This window comes from Globicephala melas, chromosome 10 (assembly GCF_963455315.2).
Source record: "Globicephala melas chromosome 10, mGloMel1.2, whole genome shotgun sequence".
NCBI classification, from domain to species: Eukaryota; Metazoa; Chordata; class Mammalia; order Artiodactyla; family Delphinidae; genus Globicephala; species Globicephala melas.
In genome coordinates this window covers 16,761,296-16,788,236 of record NC_083323.1, presented here as the reverse complement: position 1 = coordinate 16,788,236, position 26,941 = coordinate 16,761,296, and the positions used below count along the sequence as shown (strand labels likewise).

Here is a 26,941-nt window from a genome sequence, read left to right as displayed (position 1 = left end):
AGGCCTTGGAGGTGGTCTGATTTCTCTCATCTTATATCACAAAGTTGAGGAGACAGAGGCCCAGAGTGCTGACGGCCCACTCAAGGACATCTAGCTGTGTTCAGAGCTGTTATTAAGACCATGTCTCCTAACTCCAAGTCTAGTGCAGGGTTCTCCACTATGTCCCTCTAACACTCGTGTGGCTTTACAGAGAGAAGACAGACACATTTAGCCAGTACAATGCTCCCTGGTTAGCCCCACTGGCCGGATCTGTATTTCCATTTCCATTTATAAAGTGCTTTCCTTAAAGCTGCACTTAGTAAACATGCTACTTTTGTGTAAACTGTTACCCTTAAATTATGGCACTGGAGTGTTCTCAGACTTGTTGCCCCGTCCCCATTTTTATTCCCTTTGCTCAGGTTCTCACGTTCTGTTTCTCAGCTACTATCACAGGGACATCCCGTGGGGCCTCGCTGCCCTCCCTTCTCCCGCCCCACCCGCTCTCTCCCAGAAGGTGCCGCCCAGCAGTCTTTCCAGCCGGTTCTGACTATGCCTCCCCTCTTGTCAAAGCCTGCAGTTCTGTTCCCCTGCCTGTGGCTCCTCAGCAGGGCACCTAGTTCTTTCACCATCGGACTCAGCCTATTCTCTGCTTTCTCTCGGGCTGTTCCTCCTGGCGTCCCAGGGCTGGGTGTGCGAGCGCTAGCTCCACACTGCACCGCACTGAGACCCTGGGAAGTTACTCAACCACTCTGAGCTTTCTGACAACTTTCTTCTGGAGTCATTAGACAGTATCTGTAAAACATGTAATGGGATTCTTTCTACCATGCCACTAAAGATGGAGGCCTAATACAGTCATGATTTCAACTTGCCCTGTGATGCCATGCTTTCATTAGCATAACAGATAATACAGCCTTCTATTATTTAATCAAATGGAAACTCCCATTAAGATGGCATTCCTGGAATAAATCCTAAAGCAGTATTCAAAACAAGAGGAAAGCTGTATGTGTGAAAATGCTCACTATAAACAACAAGAGCAAACAAAGGAAGGGGAAGCAAACTAAATATTCACATAGTCAATAATAATAAATGATGGATAGTGTGTAAAGGAACAATTACGAAAAATGTGAAAATATGAAAAATATACATGTGAAATAAATGCACATATGATAAGGCCTGCACCATAACATGGACACATAAAAGGTGATTTTCTTCCTTCTTTAAAAAAAATTTTGTTTTGGTTTCATGATTTTGTTGATGCTGATACGAAATGTGGGGAGAACTCCTGACTAGCAGGATACTCAGTGCATGTCCTATGTGCTCAGGCTGCAGCTGCATGGTCCAGGGGAAGGAGGTGGACATTGAAAGCAGACAGCTTTGAATTCTGACTCGGCCCCTCACTTGTGGTGTGAACATGGGCAAAGTATTTACCCTTTCCTGGTCAGAGTTACTGCTTCTGTACAACAGGGCTGAACACCACAGTGCTGTAAAGATGAAATTCCTAGTACAGGTGAAATTCCTAATACACAGTTTGGCTCCACGAAAGCTAGTTTTTTTCTGTCCTTTAGTTACCTGGGGCAAGGGCTTTCTTGTTTTTTTGCAAAACTTGTAATTGGAGTCACTGCTTGCAGAGCCGTCTGATTCAACTTGATGGCGACTGCCTAAAAATCCAGAGGAAGACAGGCTCAGTTCCAAGAGGTGGACGCTTACCTTTCACATTGAGAAAAGAGCTGAGACGCATGTAGGGCAGCTGTGAATTACCTCTGGGTTGTCAGTCAGGTAGATCTGTCTGGAGATGTTGTTTATTGCACATATCCACTGTAGATGACATTAAAAAAACGTGCTGAATCCCAAAGTCACCCACTATACTAGAACAGAAGTGAAATAAACAAAACCTTTACCTCTTCGTTTTCCTTTCTGCTTTCCGCCTGGAGGATTATTCCCCTGAAATAAAGTACATCTAAGTAAGTGCTTCCTGGACCTCAGTGACTGAATATCTGCATGCAGCGGGCCAGGAATAAGACACAAACAATTCTGCTCTACTTCTGCGAAGGCGTCACTCTTAAAGGGACTCCACACCTGCCAGTCCCTTTGTTCCTCATCTCATCTGTGGGAGGTGGGGAACATGGACTTTATCCCTATTTCTTATCTGAGGGAACCAAGGCCCAGAGGAGTTAAGTAACTGCCTGGGACTGTGACTAGAATCCAGAAGCTTCGTTCCCAGGTCATTTACCATCACCCAGAGAGGAAGGATGATGTCTAAAAATGCTCTGCCATTCTGGGAGAAGAGATGGTCTACATCATACCAACGCTGCCCCCCCCCCCAAGAATGTGCTATTGTTCAAATAAAATCTCAACTCAGAAGCCCAACAGAGAAAGCAAACGCAAGCAGAGCAGCTCTGAGAATGGGGCCACTCCTCTCCCTCAAGCAGGTGAAGCCTGGAGCACTTCATGGGGCTCCAAACTCCTTGGAGCAGTTTGAAACCACTGCTCTAAGTGAGAGGGGGTCCCCCTGGGATGGGATCTACTGTGATGACACACGGCTGCCATTCTGCAAACATGGCCTCTCCCGGGCCCAAGGTGCACGGCAGATGTGGGGACAGAGTGCTGACGAATAACTCTGCTGCAGCGGCATGTCCTGTTCACATCTCCTGTGTCAGCTGGGGAAGCGGACTCCTCAGGCAGGCACCCACTCTCCCCGTCAGCCCCCAGACCCCGTGATGTGGACACAAAGGCTTGTCTAGAACAGACGAGGAGCGGCTATGGCCCCACCCCTCTCTGAGTCTCCGCTGACAAACAGCTCCTATCGCCGTCTTACACGTGGAGGTCACCTCTTCTCCATAGCCACAGACAAATCCTCTCTGGGACCTCTTAGATAAGGCAGGCTGGATTCCATATGGTCATGTGTGCTTGCTTAAAGAGGACATAAAACCACCCTCCCGAAAGGTCAACACCACCCAGAACGGGGCCTCCCCTGTGGAGGGCTGGCACAGAGGAGTGACCTAGGAGGCCCTTGGCAGAAGTGGGGTCCCTGCACCTGTTTCCTCCCACATAAAACCCGTGTGGCCTACGCTTTTCCATTGGGAGTGGTGATCTGGAAGCAGTATCGTCGGTCTTCACAGTCCACCGCCATCACTGAGCAGTTGTCCAGGTCCTGGATCAAGCCTCCAGCCACGGCGCCCCTGGGCTGACACATGAGATTCCCGCCTTGGGTGAAGAAGTAGAGTCTCTCCCAGGTGGTGGTGACCAGCCCTGTTTTACTGTAAGAATTGTGTTGTGAAAAGCTCGTTAGTCCTAGGAAGCATAAGAGGCACCTCAGTCTTGCTGCCTCTTTATGGGTATTGGTAGCATTTTAGAAATAATGTGTTGCTTTACATTAAAGCAAAACTTCTCTGAAAAGAATTCAAGTGCAAAGAGTAGCAGGAGAGGCACAGGTTAGCTTGAATGAGCTGGGAGCTGATGGGCTCTGCTCAGACGGGAAAGGCTGGTCCACAGCCAACTCCAGGGTGGGGGCAGGGGGCGCCCACCCCCACTGCAGCCAGTCTCTGGCTTCTAAAGCCAGGATCTGGAAACAGAATTAGTCCATTACCATCGGGAACTGAAAACCTGGAAGATCATTTCTCACATTTAAGATCATTTCTTAGAGCTGAACTGCTCTAAGTCTAGTTAGAGTGACCAGGGTTACCCCGGCCACGGCGCACACCCCAGAATCCTGGGCACTTTATACCAGACTGGGTTCTGCTCCAGCTACATGTTATGCTTCTTCTGTGGGCTGTTTACAAGAGAAAAATCTAGTTCCTGGCAAATAAAACCAGAACCTTGTGGAGTTTTCTATCTGTACAGAACTAAAGGAGACCTCTGGCTTGTGATCTCAACGCGCTTTACAGACCTCTGAAAGGCTCTAACCTGGTAAGAAAACAGCTGGCAATTCCTCTTCACACATCCTCCACTTGGGGGCTATCAAATATATTTATTTGATTCGGTATTTACTGAGCAGCGACCATGTATGGGGCACTAGGTTTCCTGCCTCAATAATGGTAACAGCTAACATTTGAGTACTTATACCTGCTAGGAATTACCTCACTCAATCTTTGAGACAACTTTATGAAGTAGGTGCAATCTTCAGCTCTATTTTACAGATGAAATGCCGGGGCAGCGGGGCCCAGCTGGGCCAGGATGTCTGACCAAAGTCAGAGCTCACCACCACACCTGACAACAACCCCACCTGCTCTCAGACACAGTCAAACCTGGGCACCTCTTTAATTCACAGTGAACATCTGAAACCTGAGGGTTAAACATGGGGTTCAGTCTATATGAACCTAGATGATTCTGGAAGCTTCCTGGCCCTCAGGCTCTGGCCTCAGTGCTGCATCACCGGCACACTGCTCTCACCCATCAGGGGGTCTGGGGAAGGGTCTCAATGGTCTAGGATGGTGACAGTTAAGAGCAGTCTATGTCAAACGGCCACGGTGACCAGGGAGGGGCGGCCTGTGGTGTCTTGGGAGTCTACGCACTGACTGGGTTCTTACTCACACGACTGTTTCAAGCCCCATCTCTCAGTGCAGTTTGGGACCTCGGCCCAGACACTTCCTATGTCCCAGGCAGGAGGGGCGCTGTGGCGGGAGCTATAACCCAACCTCACACACCCCCGCCCTCTGATGGGGCACTTAACAGGTGCTTTTTAGCCACTCCCAGGGAACACAGATTTTAGAAAAGGAGGCAGGCAATGAACTCTCACTTTCTAAGGTTAAGGTAACCAGCCTTCTGGATGAGGTTCCTGTTGATCTGGGGTGCAGCCACATCGAAATCTGGAGTGTAAACAGCTTCCTCAAGAGAAAGTAATTCTTGCTGGGATGCCTGCATCTTCTCCGCTTCCGCTTCCAGTTCCACCTGGATGCTTGAGACAGAAGGTGTCAGGTCAGTCACTTGTCACAGCAGATGGTGGAGCCTCCCCATGGCTTCCTGCCTCACACAGGGGGGCACGACACTCCACCTCCGAGGCTCTGAAAGCTGGAGATCACAGGGACTCCGGTCTGTGCTACCAAATTGTTTATATGACTGTTGTTTTCAAACAGAGCATAACGAATACCACTGGACGATGCCTGAACCCAGCTAAATAATTTCTCTGTTGACACAGTGGTATCCAGTCTCAGACTTGCCGATGCAAGTTTTAGAAGATGAACCCATCCTCAGGAGCCGCGTGTGCTGGCAGCCTGTGAAAGAGCCAGAAAGGCAAGAAGGAAATGGCAGTGATTTGTGGCCCCCACCCCCAGGTTTAGGCAGGAATGGTGGGGACGGCCACTGGAGACCGGAAGGTGACCAGGAGGTGGTACCAAGGCGCGACAGCAAAGCCAAGAGCAATGCTTTTCCTTATATGAGAGCCTCACAACTGCCCTGAGGCGGTGCAGGCTGGCCGGCCCGTCTGCCCATGGTCTGAGGCGTGGAAAAGCTGGAAGCTTTAGCTTGAAATAAGCAGCTGCCCTTTCTCCCTATAACGTGAGGCCTCAACAGCTACCCCACCCAGGGGTGACAGCCTGGGTGACAGTCCTAAACATAGTCTGCCAAAATGCGCCCTCCATCCGAGAAAACAAACTCTAGAGGCGTTGTTCCACTTCTCCACTGTGTAAAGGAGGTAGGACTGAATTCCGATGTTGAAATCGGGAGGCACCCTAGGGGCTAGCGAGTCTAGTGTTTTACAGAGTGAGCTCCTCAGCATTTCCTTTCAAAAGCGTTCTGTAGGTGAGTGAGATTGGGCTTGTGTGTTCCAGATGCTCCTCTTAGAGGTTCACAGTGTATACCACCTGTATCCTGTTTAATGCGACCCTAAGGCAAGCCGTCAGTCCAAGTTAATTTTGGCTATTTTGATGTTTGAATGGAACGATCTGGGGCTCCACCAACAAACTTCATTAGTTTAACAGGGTTGTCATTGCCAAGGCTGAGAATGGAATGAGAAAAAAGAAGTTAAGCTGTACAGAGGTGGACGGAGGGAGCCAGAAGTATACAGAACCGCTTAGGTCCTTCAGCTTTTGTGAGGAGCCTCTTTGAAGATCTGATGAAAGGTAAGGATTGTCTCCCCCAGAAAAGCCCTCATGTGAACCAACGTGACACCATGCACACAACTCCAGGGAGTTTTTAGTAACTGTACCCCCTCTGCTCCCCGATCCATACAGGGAGGCTCAAAAACTGAGCTAGGGCTTCCCTGGTGGCGCAGTGGTTGAGAGTCCGCCTGCCGATGCAGGGGACGTGGGTTCGTGCCCCGGTCCGGGAAGATCCCACATGCCGCGGAGCGGCTGGGCCCGTGAGCCATGGCCGCCGAACCTGGGCGTCCGGAGCCTGTGCTCCGCAACGGGAGAGGCCACGGCAGGGAGAGGCCCGCGTACCGAAAAAAAAAACAAAAAAAACAAAAAACTCTGAGCTAATCCAAGCCTCCCAGAACTCAAAGAACAGGGTAGAAAAGTGACTCCCTTCAACTGTTCCCTTCGAAGATTTTTATTTTAAATCATGTTTCATTTAATTAAAAAAAAGTGCGTGTGTGTGTGTGTGTGAAGGAGCCAAGAAAAAAGCCTGAAGTGTATCACTGTGAAGTAGGGACTGAAAGGAAAGCCCCTGGAACTGTGGGGTGGTGTGAAATGACACCCATCTGGGTTTAGGCTGGGTTCTGAGTCCTCTCACACCCTGACGCAGTGAGACCAGGCATCCACCTCCCGGGGAAGGACTGCAGAGCCCAGAGCCACCACTAGACGTTGTTCCTTGGCCACTCGGGCTGGCTGGCTGCTGATGCCCAGCAATGTGGCAGCAAGACCCCACCTAGTGGCACAGGCGCAGCAGTATTTATCTACTCACCAGGGTACAATGTAAGGGATAAGAAAACTAGAATTCTTAGCTGAATGTTTCAGCCGTTTGAACCAGGAGGTTCCTGTGCTCCCAGGTTCCACTGGGAGCTCTGCCTGCTGCCCCTGTAACAAGATGTGCCTGGTCAGGCAGCAGAAGCACGACTCACAGAACTAGACCCGGCCCTCGGGAGCAGGCTGTGTGGCCGGGGCTTTCAACGCCAGTCACAGAACTGTGGAAACAGCCGGTGCTGCACTTTGGTGGCCTAGTAACGGCTCAGAGAGACACTGACAAGGAGAGAGGACACAGGCTGCAGGATGCGTGGAAAGATACACACTGCAGCATCTCGGAAACGGGCATGAATGTCCTGCCACCGGTTAATAAAAAAATCTAGTACATGAAAAGAATCTGAAGCACAGGTAGTTCTCTCAGAAACAAAAACCATGGGATTCTGAGAGTTAAGGAAGGTAAGAGAAAGACAGTGAGAGACAAGGGAGAGAGGGTTTTTAAATGACAATTTAATAGGCTCCCTTCTCTCACTTTCTCCTAACCCTCCAGGGGCTAACAATCAAATTAAAAGGCAGGAAACGGAGCTCGGATTTCACAAATTGCCTTCTAGCATAATTATAAATCTAACCTGCATCCAACGATCAGGAAGAAAACAGCTCAGGGACTTTCAGGCAGGAATATGTGCTTTCCGAAACCACAACTCTCCCCTCGTGCCTGTATGATGCTCAGCACTGGTCTTCCTTGGGATTCATTCTCTATCTTCAGCATTTTACGGAAACTTCTGTCTAAATAAATTTACTGCTTGGCCTCCTTAAGGTATTTTGAAATGCAACATCCTCAAGAAAATGAACAACTTTCTCTTCATTTTTCCACACAAAATCCTATACTTATACTTGCTTTGTATATTTACCTATCAACTACACACGTATATACAGAGAGACGTTATTTCTATACTCCAGGAATCATGAGGAGTACTCAAGGAACCACACGTCTGCGCTGTTAATGAAATAAGCCTGGTGCTGGCAGCGCCTGGGCGCCTCCCGCAAGCTCAGTACCGCAGACGCTGATGACAGGAAGCAAGAAGACTCAGGGCAGCCCCAGCCTTAATTAAACGTGGGCAGGACAGTCTGCAGAGATGACACTGTATTTGTTAAAAATAAACATTTGCAAGGCTGAACTGCAGTTTGTTAAATTAATTCAAAAAAAGGCTTAAGGCCTTATTTATCTATTATAAATCAATGTGATGTTAAGTTTCCTGAAAAGTTGCAGCACTTCTGGCCGCTAACCCCATTAGCTCTCAAAGAAAAAAGCAAGCATCTCTTCTAAACTGGACTCATAGGCTTATAGCATGTGAAATGTGAATATTAACAAAAGGAGATCCTAAGAATAGGAACTTGGACTTAATGGGAAAGTACTCCTGTGGACATTATAATCTTTTATTTAGTCTTTTAATGTAGTAGATAGGACTCTGGCTCCACACGGGTCAAGAACTGCAGAAATCATGACTTTTCAACCACACCAAGAGCAGCAGCTAAGAGGAGGGCGCTGTTCTGAGCGTTCATGGAGTGGAGGGGGCAGGGGGCTCTCTGGGGCCCTCCCCCCACCTCCCAGAGAGACTGATTCAGCAGGAGAGGCAAAAGGCACACGAGATGTAAACCGGAGCGCAGCATTACCTTTGAACCATGTCTGCAACGGAGGCTAAGAAGCTGTCCATACTTTGGGAAAACATCTCTGCTCCCTTCTTAAAAAAGTTAATCTGAAAGATATAATTATGATATTCTGAAAATTGTCTAAGAAAGGTGATCGATGAATTCATGACATGTGAGACTAACAGCACAGGGGCAGCAGACACTGGCTGGCCCCGCCTCACGCACTTGCTGCCTCTCTGCTGAGCCCCACCTCACTGGCTGAGATTGACTCCCAAAGCCCCTGGTGTATCTGTAGAGGGAGGAGGGTGAAGCCTCCTAACTTGCTGCAAGGCAGTAAAGACCAGGGATAATATAAGTGCTTGGTACATACCACCTCATCCATAATTACTACTGATAATTATTTTGATATTATCAGCAGCAGCCTTTCTCCTGTGTGAATTCTAGACAGTAAACGGTTTCTTGAGGGCAAGGATTAGGTCTTGTTCACCTTTGCATCTCCAGGGGCTAAACTGGTGACCAATGACATGCACAGCACCAGCAAGGAGCAGACAAGCAGCGTGCGGCTCTCAGTGAAGTGAAGGCCACCACCGACTGCCCCTGCTCATCGAGCCACGTGCGGCTCTGAACACAGGCTGTGTGGATGGCGGTTTGGCTGCAATCTTGCAGAGGGAAGACCGGGCAGAAGATCCTTAAAAGGCTCTTCCAACCCAGACATCAACTTCAAAGTGACTGTGTATGAGGACACAGCAGGACTGCACAGGTGCTGGACACGGGGGACAAGGCCCCTGCTGCTCCCCAGCATTCTGATCTGGAAGCAGCCCTGGCCCTGGGTGGTGGGCATGGAGATCGACCTCTCACCTCTAGAAGGCTAGTAGGTGTCATCAGCACAGTCTGACTCCTTACACCTGGCTCCCCAGACACCCTGGGGAAGTATGTACACCAAGGTACTTAGTTTTCACAGTACAGAAACACGATGATCATGATTATCCTAATGCAAGGTATACCTGCAGGGAGATGTTCTGGCCCCATGATCTTTGAACCATACAGAGATCAACACTGTAAATGCCATCCTGAGTCCCTGAAATGTTGAATATCAAGGTCTGTTAAATAAGCATTCTACATTTCTAAGTGCACAACATCAAGGTGGCTTTTTCTCTCCTTCCCCTCCCTGAACTCCTTGGAATTTATACTCTAAGTCCATGTCTTAGCTCCTCTACTACTCTGTAAACGCCTAGGGCAGGGGCTCATGCAATCCCTAAAAAAAACCTGATGAATGAACGGATGAAGGAAGGGATACGACACTGGCTTCTACAGCCACATTATGTAGTACTTACCCTGTAAATATGACACTAGGGTTCATTTTTGTGTTCTCATGAACCTGTACACAGATAACAAAACCTCAGTTTGTATGAAGGCCTGAGGAATGAATCATGGTCTAACTGGAAACCTCTTTAATGAGGGCCACGGAAGGAAGAAATGGAGTCAAACCACCTCCACTAAGGTGGGTGGTGCTGAGAAGTCTCGTTCAGTGCAACATCATCCAAAGACCTAAGTTCATGGCCCTTTGTGAACAGCAGGAAGTACTATGGTCATATGACCATCAACTGACAAAGTAGATGCTCAATGGGCATTGGTTAAAGAGGGCTGATGAGGCAGTAGGACAGCAAATGCTTTAGAATCATCCCAAAGATTCATGGTGTCAGACAACAACCTGGTCTTTAGGAAGGAACTATAGTTTTCATCAGGATTAAAAAGTCTGCAGGGTGAGATTTTTATTTGGTCTTCTGTCTTGAAATCTGCATACTTTTCATATGAAAAATGACACATGCCATCCTCGGTCCTCAAAAATGCTGCTGCCACCACCCAACAATGACGGTGTGCTCTGTTCTGACTTCCTAGGCATGGGGGCTACACTGGTGCTAATGCACCCAATGTCTTGTCCTCCCCACTGTGTCCAGGCTGGGAGAGGTGGTGGAGTCCTTGGCCATGGAAGCGAGTGAAACCAGCCAGTATCAAACCCATCCTTTAGGACTTGTGAAGACCCTCCTCTAAACAACCAAGCTCCCTAAGCACTGATCCATCAGGCCTGGAGCAGTTCATCCTTCTGAGATGCTGAGTCCAGGTCCCTCCCTGACTCAGGGTCTCCAACTGAGCAGGAATTACTGCTTCAAAGGCAAGAAATGTCAATCAGGGAGGACAGATGTGAAAGGAGGTATTAATCACAGAGAGCAAAGGAGTACTGGCATTCTCTAACAAAGCAAGGACATCGGCAGGGGCACAGGTGCAACAGGAGAGGGGAGGGTGACAGAGAGTGAGCGAGTATACACGTGTGGACACAGTGCCCATTATGAGGAAGCAGGGGAAGCTCCCAAGGATTTGCTGAGGACTGAAGCCCACAGCTGCACAGTGCTAGTTTTTGGTTTAATCCAGCTTTACTCAGCTGACACAGAAAGATTTTATTGCTCTAGTTAAATACTACCTCTAAAGACACCAAGCTGACCTTAGTGTCCCTATCACTCAACAATAAAATAACCATATGAAGAAGACAGACAGCTGAGCTTAGATGTTTAAAGATCCTCTCTTGTTCTCCTTTTCCCTGAATGAAACTGTATTCTTTTGTAATATATGTATTTTTAAAATGTATTTAAAAAAATAGATGCTCACATGTGGGTTTTTTTAAGTTGCTTTTTTTCTTCTCAACATTTTGCTTCCTCACATTCCTTTCTGTTCCTAGATTGTCAACTGAGAGAAGGTTCCCAGCTGTGTTTCTCACATGCCCAAGTGAGGTTTTGGAGTCAACCTAAGTGGGGCTAAAGCAGGGCAGGGATGGAGGGTGAGGGCTAGTGCCGCATGGTCAAGGGCCCATCCCAAAACTGGAGCCTCCCTGCAAACAAACGTTCAGTAGCCCACAAAATGGGAGGAAGAAGCCAGATAAATATTCTACAGAGACTTCATCAGGCAATGGCAACATTTCCCCACGCCCCAGATGCCCAGGTGCCAGCAATAACCTCAGCAACGTATCTTTAAAGAACAGCCCAGCTGAGGGTGACCCTTACCACACCGAGCAGCAAAGGATCGTGCGGAGTCCTGGGTTGTAGGCCTAGCTCCACCAACCTGGGAGTCAGCTGCTTCTCAGGAAACTGGACCAGGCCTGGCTTTCATCTGAATCCGACACAAAGGGTCATGCCAGCTCCTCCCCATAGGAGTCTTGAGATCAAAGCCATCATTTCCTGCACGTATAGCCTAGTAAGTCCAACTAATGATGACCCAGCCCCTCTGGAAGCTCTCCAAGTGCTGAATCTCAGAAATTTCTAGGGAGGCTGTGCACCTGTGTTTCTTTCTCTGATGATGCCTCAGTATCTCCTAAGGGCTACATCAGCAGAATGCTATGCTGTTCTCCACAGCTGGCTTAGGTCTGACGCCTCAGGGAAAGGGATCACCCTACCTGTCCGTGGGCAAAGCCTAGCATGGGCTCCATCATGGCCACTCGCTTTCTGTACTGCAGCGCGTTGAGAGCACAGTAGTACTGAAGGGATGAAAGATGCTGTTTCCGCCGGGCAGCTGCCACCTCCTTTACAATTTCAGTCTTCACCTGGTTAAAAGGGGAAAGGAAAACAAACATCAAGTTGTCCAAAGCAAGTGGCAATTCTGTAAGAGCATGCAACTTCAAAACATGTTTGTTTATTCATTAGAACAATTTTTGTGACAAATAAAAAACAGATGAGATTCCACCTCAAGTTTTTAAAAATTCCAAATTAAAAATACCAAATTAATGGCATCTCAGTGTTTGTGAGGCTGCACTGGGGTGAAGACAATACTTTCTGCTGGTAGCACTACAAAGAGCTACAATCCTTTAGGAAAACAATATGGCAGCGTGCATTCGAAGCCATAACTATTTTGGTTCACTCATAAGATTGTACTCTCAGGAAATCATGGAACAGAAGTAAAAGCTATATGCCTGAAAATATTCGATATTATCTATAGCAGCTAAAAAGCTAGAGAGCATGAGTTAAAAAATCAGAGTCAACATTCAGGGCAAGGAGTTCAAGTGCCCAAGTATATGTGAGTCAGATAACCATATGAGCTATCAAGCTTAAGTTAGAATCATTATGTGATTATCATTTTACAATGGTTCCAAGTTGACATTTAATAAACCAGTTTGAAAAAAGCTAGAACAGAGAAGAAGTCTACTTACGAGATTTGGAATAAATATTTTAAAAATCCAGGGACTTCCCTGGTGGCAGAGTGGTTAAGAATCTGCCTGCCAATGCAGGGGACACAGATTCGATCCCTGGTCCGGGAAGATCCCACATGCCACGGAGCAACTAAGCTCGTGTGCCACAACTACTGAGCCTGTGCCCCAGAGACCGCAAGCCACAACTACTGAGCCTGCGTGCTGCAATTACTGAAGCCTGTACGCCTAAAGCCCATACTCCACCAAAAGAGAAGCCACCACAATGAGAAGCCCATGCACCACAACCAAGAGTAGCCCCTGCTCGCCGCAACTAGAGAAAGCCCATGCGCAGCACCGAAGACCCAACGCAACCAAAAATAAATATATTATTTTTTTAAATCCATGTACAGGAGAAAAAAAAGAATTCATCAGGACACCCTCAATGCCACAAATTCACAATAGGGAAACATAAAAGAAGCTTAAGTAAATGAAGTGAAAAATGGAAGGTAGGTATTCGTACCTTTTCATTCTCCTTTTTTTTAGGAAGCCTGCTATATTTTGCCATTGAGAGGTCATGCTCTAAAAATAAAGAGATATTTTAGCACCTAGATGGGCTGAAAGGCAAGAACATTCATTCAGCATCTCCTCCCACAGACATACTAAACTCACATACCAAGAACAGAGAAGATGCTTACCATTGCTGGCGAGTCCAAAAAGATCCTTTAAAGTGCTTACTTCTGAACAAGAGAAAAGAAACATCTTAAAGCAAAGAAAAATAAAATATGCTAACCTGGAGCTCTGTGCTTTCCCAAGAAAATAAAGGTATGTGCGTGGAAGGGGGAACCTCCGCCAGCACCCTCGGGTCCTGGTGCCTGGGGATGCTTGTTTTAATGAAAGAAATCTGAAGCAATCTAGTATACTGTACTTGCGACAAGCCAACACCAATAAATATTACTCCATGTGGGTGCCACACCCATCATGCACAAAGACGGCTTAACAAAGTCTAAGACCAAAAAAACAAAAAGTTAGTGAGAGCAATGACTGTCCAAGGTTAAAAATTTAAAAACACAGAGATATTTAAAAGGAAGTGACACTTTCTTCGATTCTAAAACAATCCATTTTTACTTTGTCAAACAGAGCAAAGCATTTTTCACATCTTCTACATTGTTTTTTGATCTGTTTCAAAACTGCCTCCAGCTTTTAAATTTCTCTTCACATTTTTCTTACTCTTTCTGATAGGGGGCTGCTTTCTGCCTTTCTCTTCTTTAATTTTTCATTTCTTTCTCATCTTCTACTTCCTGATGGAGCAGTTTTAGAGTTTCTTCCTCATCAATTTTAAATAGCTTCCTAAATAACTCTTGTATTCTCTTCATTCAGATTATGTACTTATATTGGTGGGTAAATGAAAAAGGCAACAAAATGTAAAATAAAACACCACTCCCACTACTGGGCATATACCCCGAGAAAACCATAATTCAAAAAGAGTCTTGGGGCTTCCCTGGTGGCGCAATGGTTGGGAGTCCGCCTGCCGATGCGGGGGACGTGGGTTCGTGCCCCGGTCCGGGAGGATCCCACATGCTGTGGAGCGGCTGGGCCCGTGAGCCATGGCCGCTGAGCCTGTGCTCTGCAATGGGAGGGGCCACAGTGGTGAGAGGCCCACGTACAGCAAAAAAAAAAAACCCCAAAAACCCAAAAAAACCCAAAAAGAGTCATGTACCACATGTTCACTGCAGCTCTATTTACAATAGCCAGGACATGGAAGCAACCTAAGTGTCCATCAACACATGAATGGATAAAGATGTGGCACATAAATACAATGGAATATTATTCAGCCATAAAAAGAAACGAAATTGAGTTATTTGTAATGAGTCTGTCATACAGAGTGAAGTTAAGTCAGAAAGAGAAAAACAAATACTGTATGCTAACACATATATATGGAATCTTAAAAAAAAAAATGGTTCTGGGTCCTGGCCTAGGGGCAGGCCAGGAATAAAGACGCAGACATAGAGAATGGACTTGAGGACACGGGGAGGGGGAAGGGTAAGCTGGGATGAAGTAAGAGAGTAGCACTGACATATATACACTACCAAATGTAAAATCGATAGCTAGTGGGAAGCAGCTGCATAACACAGGGAGATCAGTTTGGTGATTTGTGACCATCTAGAGGGGTGGGATAGGGAGGGTGGGAGGGAGGGAGATGCAAGAGGGAGGAGATATGGGGATATATGTACATATACAGCTGATTCACTTTGTTATAACGCAGAAACTAACACACCATTGTAAAGTAATTATACTCCAATAAAGATGTTAAAAAACAAAAGCAAAACAAACAAACAAAAATACCACTAAGCGGAGGGGATGCCAGATTCTAATTTGGTTCTGATTCTGACTCAGGTATGACCCAAGCTGTCTTGGTGTCAGCAGAAAAGTATACCTTGATTAACTTTTTTCATAGATACTAAGAGCTTCTCCTTTTACTACTACTAGATAGTTTTATTTTCTTAAAAAAAAAAATCATCATCCTGCGTAAATATTACTGATACTACTAATCCACAAGTTGAGCCCTTTTGGACGAACAAAGGCCACATCATCAACACGACTGGGCATTCTCAATCCTAGGTTCCTATAAACAAACCTGAAAGACATCAATCTGACAATACAAGTCTTAGGGGGTAATTATTTTGCTTCTAAAAGACTTGGAGTTTGTTTTTTAAATGATATCCCCACACATTTCTAATGTTTTCATTTAGAGAAAATCTTTTTTAAAAATGCACGCAATGAGGCTTTCAGTTACTACTGGATAATCAGCACATGACTGCATTTAAGTTTGGGTTTTACATGCAATTACAGACGAGTAACACTAAAAAACACTAAAAGCCCTGCTCAATCAAGGTTTCTCTTTATACAAGCTTACATATTATTTATTATTTTTTATTTATCAAGTGTTAGTGCTATCACTCTGCCCTTGGGTAGAGTTTATGCCAGTTCTGCTATTTCCCCCATAGGCTGCAGATGACATGATCACAGGGGATCTCAAAGTGAGGGGAAAAAAAGCTTCATATTTAAGATTTGGCCTTCCATTTACTGCATCTTTTCTGCCTAAAAAGAAAGTTTTAAACTTCCTGTTTTTAAACAGGAAGTACTATACTGAACAACAGATATTTCAGCACTCAGGTTTAGACTTTTTTGGTCAGCAATGTTTTATAATCAGTGTTCTAGAAAATACAATTCTTTATTCTCTATGCAATGAATATTTTCAATGACATAAGAAAGGACTAAAGGACTAGAAAATCTGCATTCCCTTCTGTAATATCAACTAAGTTTTATCAAGATTATTTATTTATTTATTTTTTTGCGGTATGCGGGCCTCTCACTGTTGTGGCCTCTCCCATTGCGAAGCATAGGCTCCGGACGCGCAGGCTCAGCGGCCATGGCTCACAGGCCCAGCTGCCCCACGGCATGTGGGATCTTCCCGGACCAGGGCACGAACCCGTGTCCCCTGCATCGGCAGGCGGACTCTCAACCACTGCGCCACCAGGGAAGCCCTTATTTATTCTTTATATTTAGTTTTTGACTACCTTGATTTCAAATGATATAAAATTATTCTAAAGTTTTATTTTAGTTGAAGAATCAAAATTAATCCAGAAGATCAACTAGGCTCTCTGAACTAGTCACAGATACTCCCACTCACTAAAATGGAGCTCCATCAGAACAGGGACCCTATCTACCTTGTTCACAGCTGTACCCCCAGAGTCTCGCAGAGATAAAGCATGGTCCCCACTCTGTCCTTTCTTCTCCAAGCCTCCCACTTTACATTCCAAAGTGTTCATGGCTCCTCAAGAACAGCACGCCTTTACAAATGTCCCCTAACCTGTAATATAAGCCTGCCGTCTTTGTCTACTTAGTAAACATTTATTTATCAAAACACAGCTCAGAGATCTTCTTCTCTGGGAAGCCTTCCCTGGCACCTCATCCTCAAAGGGTAATCACGCCTTACTGTGTGCCATTTCTATTCCTTGTACATCTCTGTCCTGCTGCCCTCATCACATAATATTACAGTTGTCTGCTTCCAAGTCTGTTTTCTTATTGGCCTGTGACTTCCTTTAGGTGAGCCAAGAACATAGTGAAGATTTAATAAAAGCTGAAAAAGAGGGCATTTCTCAATGATCCACACAGTTAAACAAATAATTGCAGTAAAAATTACTATTAAATGAATTAATATTCTTAAATTATATGGCACTGAACTCAGTTACTTTACCTGTAAGGTCCTTTTCTCGAAACTGTATAATAGGTAGAACCATTGTGTCTGCCAACTGTTTAGCCAGCTCTGTATGGAGAACATTAAGCTGAAAGAAAGAGAAATCTACTGAAGAAAATTATACCCACTATTACTGACACTGTCTTATTTCACTGAGGGATCACACTGAACACATCCATGTGGTTAAAGAGCTCAGTTACACTTCCTTAGCAAATAAATACCCTTCACAAAGCAGTAAATGACATAAGCTAAGAGGTATTAAAAACTAAATGCAAGTTTCCAGCTGACCGGGGCATCAGTTAAGTTTGCTAAGAGTCTCCGAGCCCACAGTTATTGTTTGTTAACTGTACAAGATGTGGCTCTGTGCTCTTGATGTGAGCCACACCCACCTAGACAGGGAGAAAGCTCTGATGTGCTCGCAGCACAGGTCAGCACTTTGCTGGGCCTCTGTGTGCTCCCACCTAAGAGGGGGCTGAAGTCACCCCTGAAAGACAGGCCTGCTGGGAACCTACTAACCCTGCAACTACAGACACTGGGGGCCCGGGAATTGCCGTGGAGAAAGAATGTTCCCCGCAGAAATAACTCAGCCAGATTTCAGACATCTGACCTTTCTGAGCACAAGAAAGCTGTATTCAAATGTGCTCCTCCTCACTAGATAATTTTAACAGCCCTTGATTCTTTCTCCCCTTCTACCTCAAGGCCTTAACTAAATCCTGTCTTTGTAAATCGTCTAGGAGAAATAAAAATGATCGCCATCAGCACTACCGCTTTTGAGCTCTTTCTGTGTGCCGCCTCTACATGCTTTATACCACTCAGTTCCCACCTACTCTGTTAGATGGCTGTTAGTTATTATCCTCATTTTTACAGGAGGGCAAATAAATCGCCAAATCCAGCGAGCAACTAAGTGACACACCTGGGATTTTAATCCTGGGCTACTGGGATCCAAAATCTATGCTCTTTCCAACACACTGTTGGAAAGAGAGTGTGTCTTTCATGCTCACAAAGCTGCCACAACTTTAAACACGTGGTAGTCAGTAATGAACACAGTGCAAGGCCCAGACTTCCGGATATTGTGAGGGTGCTCTGGGATTCCTGCTGGGTATATAAGGGGAGGTCACCCAGCAGTCATCTTGTGGAGTAAACATTTGGCAAAGTTTTCTTTCGGCAGCGATAGCAGTCACGTGTCCGAATCCCCCTTCTGCACACGGATCTCCCCGCAACAGATCTGGTCCTTCAGGGTTGTGCTTGCACAGGCTGCTCTGACAAGCTTAAAGACTGGCTTCAGGTCAACCATCTGTCGGGCCAGGGAGTGACAGGCCAAGAAGTCAATGCTCTCCCTATCTTTCAATCAAGCCAAAGAATGGCAGCTTTTTCTGAGGGGAACACATGAAGACAGCCATGCCAAAACATGCATTAGGATATAATGTGTTAACTACTTTTCCTGAATAGCTTCAATAAGAAATGTACTGTTTTTTGTTTGTTTTTTTTTACTAACAGTTAATTAGATGAATTGGCTCTGCGCCGAATGCTCTGATATAATTATTTAATTTAACCTTTATAACAGCCTAATTTTGTAAAAAATTGTAAAAAACAAATTTTGTAAAAAATTGTAAAAAAACAAAACTCAGAGAGGTTAAATGGTTTTCTTTCCAGTGGTTATGCACTTCAAGAATGGCAAACTTCCTAGCTACTCTACTACTGCTTCTTAAGGATCAAGTGGTCCATGTCACCAACTTTTTGCCTTGGGGCTCTGAGAGGTAAGGGATGATCACTTCCAAACACAGCACCTTTGCTGAGGAGAGTGCGAAGAGCACAGACCACCTCTTGGCACTTCAGTATCGTCACACAGAAAATGGGCATAACAGCATCTTCCTTGCATGGCTCTTTTGACGATAAAACAAAACATGAATAGGAAACACTCAGAGCAGAGGGCCTGACACATAGTGGGCAATGAAATCCATAATGTCAAAGATTTCCTGTCTCAGATGCACTAAAAGGAAGTAATCTAGAAACCTTGCTTTTGGTACAATCACCAAGGATAAAAAAATCTCTGTATGCCTAGGACATTGAATACCTGAATCTAATGCATTCTATTAAATATAAGCAACACAAATCTCTACTTTTAGTTGGATTTTTCAATTTCTGAGTCAAGTTACTTCTCTTGAAAAATTTTCAACCTGATGCAGGCCCACCTTTTGAGAAAACCACCTCAAAAGCTACTCCACTCTTCCCACCTGAGTTAACTGCTTTCCCTGGCTTAGGTCTTGACATCAAGAGGCTTGTTTAAAAACTCACAGTGTTAAGCTTCCAGGAGGCCATGACACTGCCTTTAAACCACAATTCTAGGCTTCCATCCTTCTGGAATGATTCACCCCCCACTAAAGGAACTGTCATTAGCTAATAGGCAAATGAAAAGATGCTCGACATAGCTAATTGTTAGAGAAATGCAAATCACAACTACAATGAGGTACCACCTCACACCGGTCAGAATGGCCATCATTAAAAAGTCTACAAACACTAAATGCTGGAGAGGGTGTGGAGAAAAGGGAACCCTCCTACACTATTGGTGGGAACGTAAATTGGTGCAGCCACTAAAGAAATCAGTATGGAGGTTCCTTAAAAAACTTAAAAACAGAGTTACCATATGACCTAGAAATCCCAATCCTGGGCATATATCCACAGAAAACTCTAATTCGAAAAGATACATGCACCCCAATGTTCACAGCAGCACTATTTACATGGCCAAGACACGGAAGCAACCTAAGTGTCCATTGACAGATGAATGGATAAAGATGTGGTGTGTATACACATACACACACACACACACACACACACACACACACACACACAAAATGGACTACTACTCAGCCATAAAAAAGAATGAAATAATGCCATCTGCAGCAACATGGATGGACCTGGAGATTATCATATTAAGTGAAGTTAAGTCAGAGAGAGAAAGACAAATATCATATGATATTACTTATACATGGAATCTAAAACATGATACAAATGAACTTATTAACAAAACAGAAACAGACTCACAGACATAGAAAGCAAACTTATAGTTTCCAAAGGGGAAGAGGGGAGGAATAAATTAGGAGTTTGAGATTAGCAGATACAGCCTACTATATATAAAGTAGATAAACAACATGGTCCTACTGTATAGCACAGGGAACTATATTCAATATCGTGTACTAAACTATAACAGAAAAGAATATGAAAAAAAGATACATATATCTGAATCACTTTGCTGTACACCAGAAACTAACATTGTAAATCAACTATATTTCAATAAAAAATTAATTCAAAAAAAAGAATCATCATTCCCACTTATGAAAATACAGCTCTGAGTAAATATCTTAAAGTAGAAATCCTGGTTTAGGGTTTTGACAACTAATCACATCTCCTGAGCAAATCTCCTCTAGTCAAGAAAACACATAACTTCAGTGGGTGTAGACTACTGCTTCTCCCCCTGGGTTATTCATTCACTGTTAATTAAGAAAAATTCTTCTCCCCACCTTCAAAAAAATTTACTTTCTGCTCCTCTCTAATTCCATTCTCCATTCATCCTCCTCCTCTTCTGGAATAGATATGCATCCATATTATCACACACTTCAAAGAGCCACAGCAGTGGGACAGAGGACAAAGTTCACAAGGAAGTGGACAGTTTGTATCTATATCCCCGGTGCCTAGAATTGCATCTGCTAGATAGCAGGTGGTCAGTAAATGTTTGTTGAATGAATAATGCCTCGGTGAACGGATCTGTTGAATGAATGAACAGGCATCTGGTACAATTTCATATGAACGTTAATTTCTCATTTTATGAACTGAAGATAGCATTACGTTCGTATCAATGATTGCACAGTGAAATGGCACCTGTACATTGCCTTTTTTGCTTATTCTCTACGGTGATATTCTACTGTAGGTACTACACACTCCTTGGAAGGTGAAACAGTTCATACCTACCTAATTTGGCAGAGGTTTCTGCCCAACACCTGTAGCATCTGAGCTCATGTTTTTTACAATTACGATTTATGTACTTTTTCTATAACAATACCTGCTTTTCACAAATATTCCAAATGTATTATACAATACAGCTACAAAAACAGTTGTAAGAAATCTCTCTTTAGTGGGTTCAATCGCACTCCCCCCAAAGATATGTTTATACCAAACACCATGTGAATATCTGGGAAAAGGGTCTTTGCAGATTCAATAAAAGATCTCAAAAAAAGACCACCCTAGGTTATCCTGGTGGGCCCTAAATCCACTGACAAGAGCTCTTATAAGAAGAAAAGACACAGACAGAAGAGAAAAAACACGAGGGTGGCGTGGGGAGAGAAGGCCATGTGAAGTCAGGGGCAGAGACTGGAGTTATGCTGCCACAAGCCAAGGAACACCCAGAGTCACCAGATGTTGGAAGAAGCAACGAAGGATTCTCCCCTAGATCTTTGGAGGGAACGTGGCACTGCCAACAACTTGATTTCATACTTCAGGCCTCCAGAACTGTGAGAGAATAAACTTCTATTGTTTTAGGCCACCTACTTGTAATTTTATTACAGCAGCTCTGAGAAACTAATTCTCCCTCTTTAGGAAACTGAAATCTTAGAAGTCTTTCTTTCAGTCTATTGTTCATATATATACCAAAGCCTTTTCCCTCAAACCAGAAACAAATGGAACAGCATACAACCTCTTTTATGAAATGAACCTTGGAAGATAAGGTTGAGATACCTTCTCAGATATTTAAGTAGATATCTAAAAATAAAAAGTGGGCCAAAATAAAGATGAAAGAAAGTTCAAAAAAGAATCAAATAAAATGTTGCCATGTGGCTATCTTACCTCATCCACCACTTTGGAAAAGTAGTGGAGTGTAGAAATTACTTCTTCATCGCCTTTGCCAAGAGCAAAATTCTACCACCAAAGAAGAAAAGCAGCAGGTGTTAACTGAATGCTAGGGAATTCAGCACCATAGCGTTACCCCACAATACCCTGCCCTCCACCTCGACTTCCTCTCTTCTCCCAAGAGCACATCATGTCAGAGCGTCTGCGGAGAACTAGAGCTCTCCCCTTGTTCTGCCCCAGCCACACAGTCAACCGCCCTTCCCAGGCTATTCCTTTGTCGGTCAGCACCCTTCTGTTGAGATATAACGGTATCTTTCAGTTTATTTCCTGGAATTCTTAGTGTTGATTCACTTGTATTCCCTCGGAAAATATGAACCCTCAGGGCAGTTGATTACTTCTGTAGGCTAATAAGAATACATCATAAAAACTTTGGGATAATCATCAGAATTTATCAGTGGATAGGAAAAGGCAAGACAAAAGAAAAAATGGAAATTGCCTATGGAAAAAAAGAAAGGAAGGAAGGAAGGTCTCTAAAGGTTGCCTCTAGAGAATTCCTTTATAAGAACTCCGCTTGAGTCCTAAGCACAGCATTATATGCCACATATATATCAAGTTACCTGTTTTTCATATGCCAGCAGTTGCTTAGAAAGCTGTTGAGTAGCCAGGCACATTTCATTCTGTAGGGAGAAGAGAAAAACAAGTAAGATTTGTCCAGTGCATACACAGTCACTGAAAAATGCCACCTCAGAGACTCACTTAAACATAATATGTATGTATCTGTAAAATAATAAAATATTTTGTTCAGAAATTATTTGGAAAACAAGACCAAAACAAATTAAAAGGTTAAAGCTTGCTTTTTCCTCCCCATCATTTATAAACTGACGTTCCTTCTGGTCATTCAGTCAGTAAACAAATGTAGTGAACAACTAACATGTCCCAAACCTCCAGCAAAGACGTGGTCCCTGCCCTCATGGGGTTTACTGGGGAAGCAGACACTAAAAAATAGTTACAAGCATGAGAACCACAAAGGAAATACTGCGTGCAGTAGGAGGCTCTGCCTGGAGGATCTGCATGGTCCTCCAGAAGACCATGGAAGAGATGTTCTAAGCAGACCCCTGGAGAAAGACCAGGAGCTAGCCATGGGGATGAGCTTTCCCCATGGGACAAGGGACAAGCATGTAGTAAAAGCACCCTGCCTGTCTGAAGAGCTGTAAAGCAGGGCATAGCTGGAACATGGGGTGCAAGGCGTGGAAATGAGACAAGCCTGGCAACATAGGCAGAGCAAGGGCATGTGGGGCTCCATGGCCCAGTTGCAGACTTTAAGTGCAGTGGGAATTTAAGCAACATTATGACACAGTCAGATTCTACCAAACTTATAGCACTAGGTCAGTAATGATGGATGGTAACACAGAAGCACAGCTACAATGCCTGGGAAGGCCCTTTTTGTGCTGTTTTTCACTGACCAATACTGTCCACTTTCTTCTTCTCATATTTATCCCTCTGATCTCCGGCTACACAGCAGCTGTCTACCACTATCCTCCCATCATCAATACATCCAGCCTAGAAAACGTGTCTTACGTTTCTAAAGCTCAGTTAAGGATTCTTTTTCAGTTCAGGGTGTATTCCTAAGAGAGGGAGGGAGCTACTGGGTCTGACCTGGAGCAGATAAGGGGAGGGCACTGGCCAGCCTTGGCCTCCACTTCCTTTCTAATTCCCCTGGGTTTGCTGTTCCTTAGGGGTAAGGCCTGAACTCTGCTGGAGCTTGTTTTATTTTTCATGGGCCTCCTTTGCAAGACCCATCAGAGCCTAATCCTATGTTTTTTGAGCCTTCTTTGCAGATAACTGGTCAGCCTGTTCCCTGACTTCCTTCATCTGCCCCAAGAAACAGCCATCAGTAGACCCTGAAACGTGGTGCTCTCTCTTCTCCCCCAGAATAAAGTCAGGCAAACATAATGATAATTCCTGGCTTTGGCACCCTACTGGGGTGCCACCACTTTGAAAACTAACCAGAGCTGGCAGTCACAAAGCCAAGAGGAGGGCAAACAAACAAGTCCAGAAGTACTATGTCCTGGATCTAGACAAGAGCATGCAACCATTACCTAGCACAGAGCAGGCACTCCACAAATGTTTGATGAATGAAGGAACAAACAAGGTTAGAAGATTCATATAAATTTCAAGTTTTTAAACAATACCTGGAATCATAGTGTGAGGGGAGAAATACTTCTTAACCCTGTAAGGCAACATCACAAATGGTGGGAAATAAAATACAGAGTGGACCGGCATAAAGCAGTCAGCCAGGAAACAGCCAGTTGACCATCTTTAGCAGTGCTGTTTTGAAGATCAGGGCGCATGGGAACAAGGGTCTTAGCCCATTCACTGAGCTGCTACCCTGCTGTATCAGAAAATCCCCATCTCCTCTTCTCTGAGTTCGCAGCAGTGCGTTTAAGATGGATTTGTTCAAGTTACCTTGGCATCTGCCTCCCCAAGCAGCCCCATGTAGACTATGATTTGCAGACCCACAGAATCATCCTAACAACAGCAGCTAACATTTACACAGCACTTAATTCATGCCAGATACCAACTAACTGCAATCCAGGCATTATGTCATTTAATTCTGACAACCCTGTCAGGCATGTTCTAATTAGTAACTCAATTTTACAGAAGAAATGGAGGCACAGAGATGTTAGGCCACCTGCCCAAGGTCACACAGCTAGTTAGTAGCAGGGCTGGGATGTGAATTCACGTCTGTCTAAAATCCACACTCTTAAACACTACTCTCTAAGATCCCAAGTCCTGCTAAGAGAAAAGACCTGAGAAGGCCATTGCCTTAGGCTAGAGTTGACAAACTTCTCCTGTAAAAGGCTAGATAGCAATTATTTTTGGCTTATGGGATATACAGTCTCTGTCACAACACAAGAGCAGCCATAAATAATTCATGAACAAATGAGTATGGCTTCGTTCCAATAAAACTTTATTTACAAAAATAAGAGGCCAGTCCAAGGGCTGTAAAGTACTGATCCTGCTTTAGACAGTAACTGTCTCAAAAGAGCTGTCCTCTGCCACAGCTCCCTCAGGAGGCTCTCCATGAAGCTACAATCCTTCAGATTCAAGAAGGATTGAATTCTACTCTTCTACTCTTCTAGTTTCTACTCTTCTAGTCCATTCTTTTCTTTATTTTAGCTAAGTCTAAAATATTACTCCCCCATATCTGTATTCTTTAGAGACCGGTCAACAGATACGAGAACCGCCCTCCGTGCTTTCATAACAAGCAAGTGCCACAGGCTACTTGAATTCTTCTCTCCTTTAGAAGGTACTGGCAAGCACCCCACGTGTAGTGGACACACCTGCCAGGGAGCTGCTGGCATCCGACTGTGCCCAGGTCAATGGGGGGCACTCGTGTGCCATGCGCACAACTCCACTGAGGCCAGGAAGAAGGGGCACAGCACACAACAGACAACTGCTCCCAAAATTCCTGTGTACAGTGGACTCTGCCGGGTCTCCCCTAGAAATACTTTCTGAAAGTGCTATGTACTTCAGATGTGTGTGATTTCAGGCAGCAAGATTCTGTTCTACCAGCATGATTCCACTGGGTACAAACAATACATGTACAAAATGGCCTGTCATCTGCCCTGAAAAGAAATGAACCTCTCCTATACAGAGCACTTGACATGAAAAGTCTTTTAAACTAGACCAACTTTAATCTTACTCACTGTAAGATTCTACTGTACACAAAGGTTTTATGAAATGCTTTACCTAATTAATATACACCCTGTGAGGTAAGCCTGCTTAATTATCTCTTCAATAAGACTTGCAAAACTGGAACTTGCGTGAAGAGTAAATATTAGCAGTAACAATAATAAAGATAGCTGCTAACATTTACTGAGTCTTTTTTAGGACCTGACATTGCTGTTAAGCACTTTTTATATATTATTACATTTAATTCTTACAAGGCACTTATGAGGCAGGGTATATTCTTACCCTCATTTTACAAATGAGGAGAAAAAGGTTCAGAAAGGATAATACCTTTCTATAATTACACAACTAGTAACTGGCAAGGCAACGATTCAACTCAGACCTGTCAGACTCAAAATCTAAAGTCCAAGTGCTTAACACCATACTATTCTGATCTGAAGTCCAAAACTGTATTTAATAGTACTGTACTCAGTGAGCAGGCCTCACAGGCGCTACAGATACCAGCATAAATCCCATACTTTTCTAGCTGTAGTCCAGCAAAAGTGGTGGCGTAAAATGTAGATTCTAAATGGAGTTCTGCGAGTAAGAGTCCGACACCCTGGAAAAGCTCTCTGGTTACTATCTATGCTATTGGGTACCTCACAGGAAGCCTTAAGAGATGACCTGACGAAGGGTTTACCGACAGAATATCCTATGTTCATCAGAACTTCCCAAGGCTGGCGCCAAGGCAGAAAGACCAGTGGTTAACAAACCCGGAAGGAAAACTGAGCTCTGGGCAAAGGAATGTTTACCTTATGGTGGCACAGAGCGCTCGCTAACTGCAACTGTCACCTGAAACTACCCAAAGGCCTCTGGGCAGGAATGGAGAGGCCAGGAGCAGGGGCAGAGGAAATCCACTAGAGTCCGAGTCACAGTGTAGGCACTGCTTTGATCTAGGCTAAACAACTGGCCAGAAATGTTACCTAAAGCCAAGTGGCTGAGAGTCTGATTCATCACAGCACTACCCCAAAGCTGGGGTCAGGGGGTCGCACTGGATCAGGAGCCCCGGGGGGGGGGGGCTGTGCACAGAGGGAGTGGCGAGGAATGTAGCAAGGACAGAGGCTGGAGAGCTGTGTTTGGGGCAGGCCGTGTGGGGATGCTTGCTGAGGACTCTGACATTATTCTGCCAGCACCAGGGAAGCCCCAAGGAACTTTGGCAGGAGAATGACAAGGTCAGATGTGAGCAGAAGAAAAATCATGAATGGCTGTGGTGGAAAAAGAGGATGACGTGAGGGTCAGGAGACCACCTGAAGTCGAGTGAGAGAGAAAGAAGGCTGAGCCCAAGCCAGAAAGTAGCAGAGATATGCCTGGTATCGCTGAGGCAAAAACAACAGGCTAGAGTGAATGAGGAAGGAGGGGGAGTCCAAGACGAATGGACCCTAGACTGGATGACCCATGATGGCAGTGCACCGAGCTAAGGTGCTGACAACGGGACACAGATCTGGGAGGGACAATAAATCGCACAGAGGGGGT

General features: G+C 44.9%; 1 protein-coding gene across 2 annotated transcripts in view; it reads right to left on the bottom strand.

Moving 5' to 3' along the window:
• Positions 1-26,941, bottom strand: part of APPL2 (adaptor protein, phosphotyrosine interacting with PH domain and leucine zipper 2) — a 52,883-nt gene that overhangs the window by 13,088 nt on the left and 12,854 nt on the right. For both annotated transcript variants that reach the window (XM_030856187.2, XM_070046401.1), the window contains exons 3-14: positions 22,354-22,413; positions 21,734-21,805; positions 16,898-16,985; positions 13,335-13,376; positions 13,160-13,218; positions 11,911-12,057; positions 8,490-8,572; positions 4,715-4,873; positions 3,048-3,236; positions 1,878-1,920; positions 1,738-1,794; positions 1,549-1,637 (exon numbers count right to left, since the gene is read on the bottom strand). In XM_030856187.2, coding sequence (XP_030712047.1) covers positions 1,549-1,637; positions 1,738-1,794; positions 1,878-1,920; positions 3,048-3,236; positions 4,715-4,873; positions 8,490-8,572; positions 11,911-12,057; positions 13,160-13,218; positions 13,335-13,376; positions 16,898-16,985; positions 21,734-21,805; positions 22,354-22,413 — 1,088 coding nt within the window. The remainder of the gene's footprint in view (positions 1-1,548; positions 1,638-1,737; positions 1,795-1,877; positions 1,921-3,047; positions 3,237-4,714; positions 4,874-8,489; positions 8,573-11,910; positions 12,058-13,159; positions 13,219-13,334; positions 13,377-16,897; positions 16,986-21,733; positions 21,806-22,353; positions 22,414-26,941) is intronic.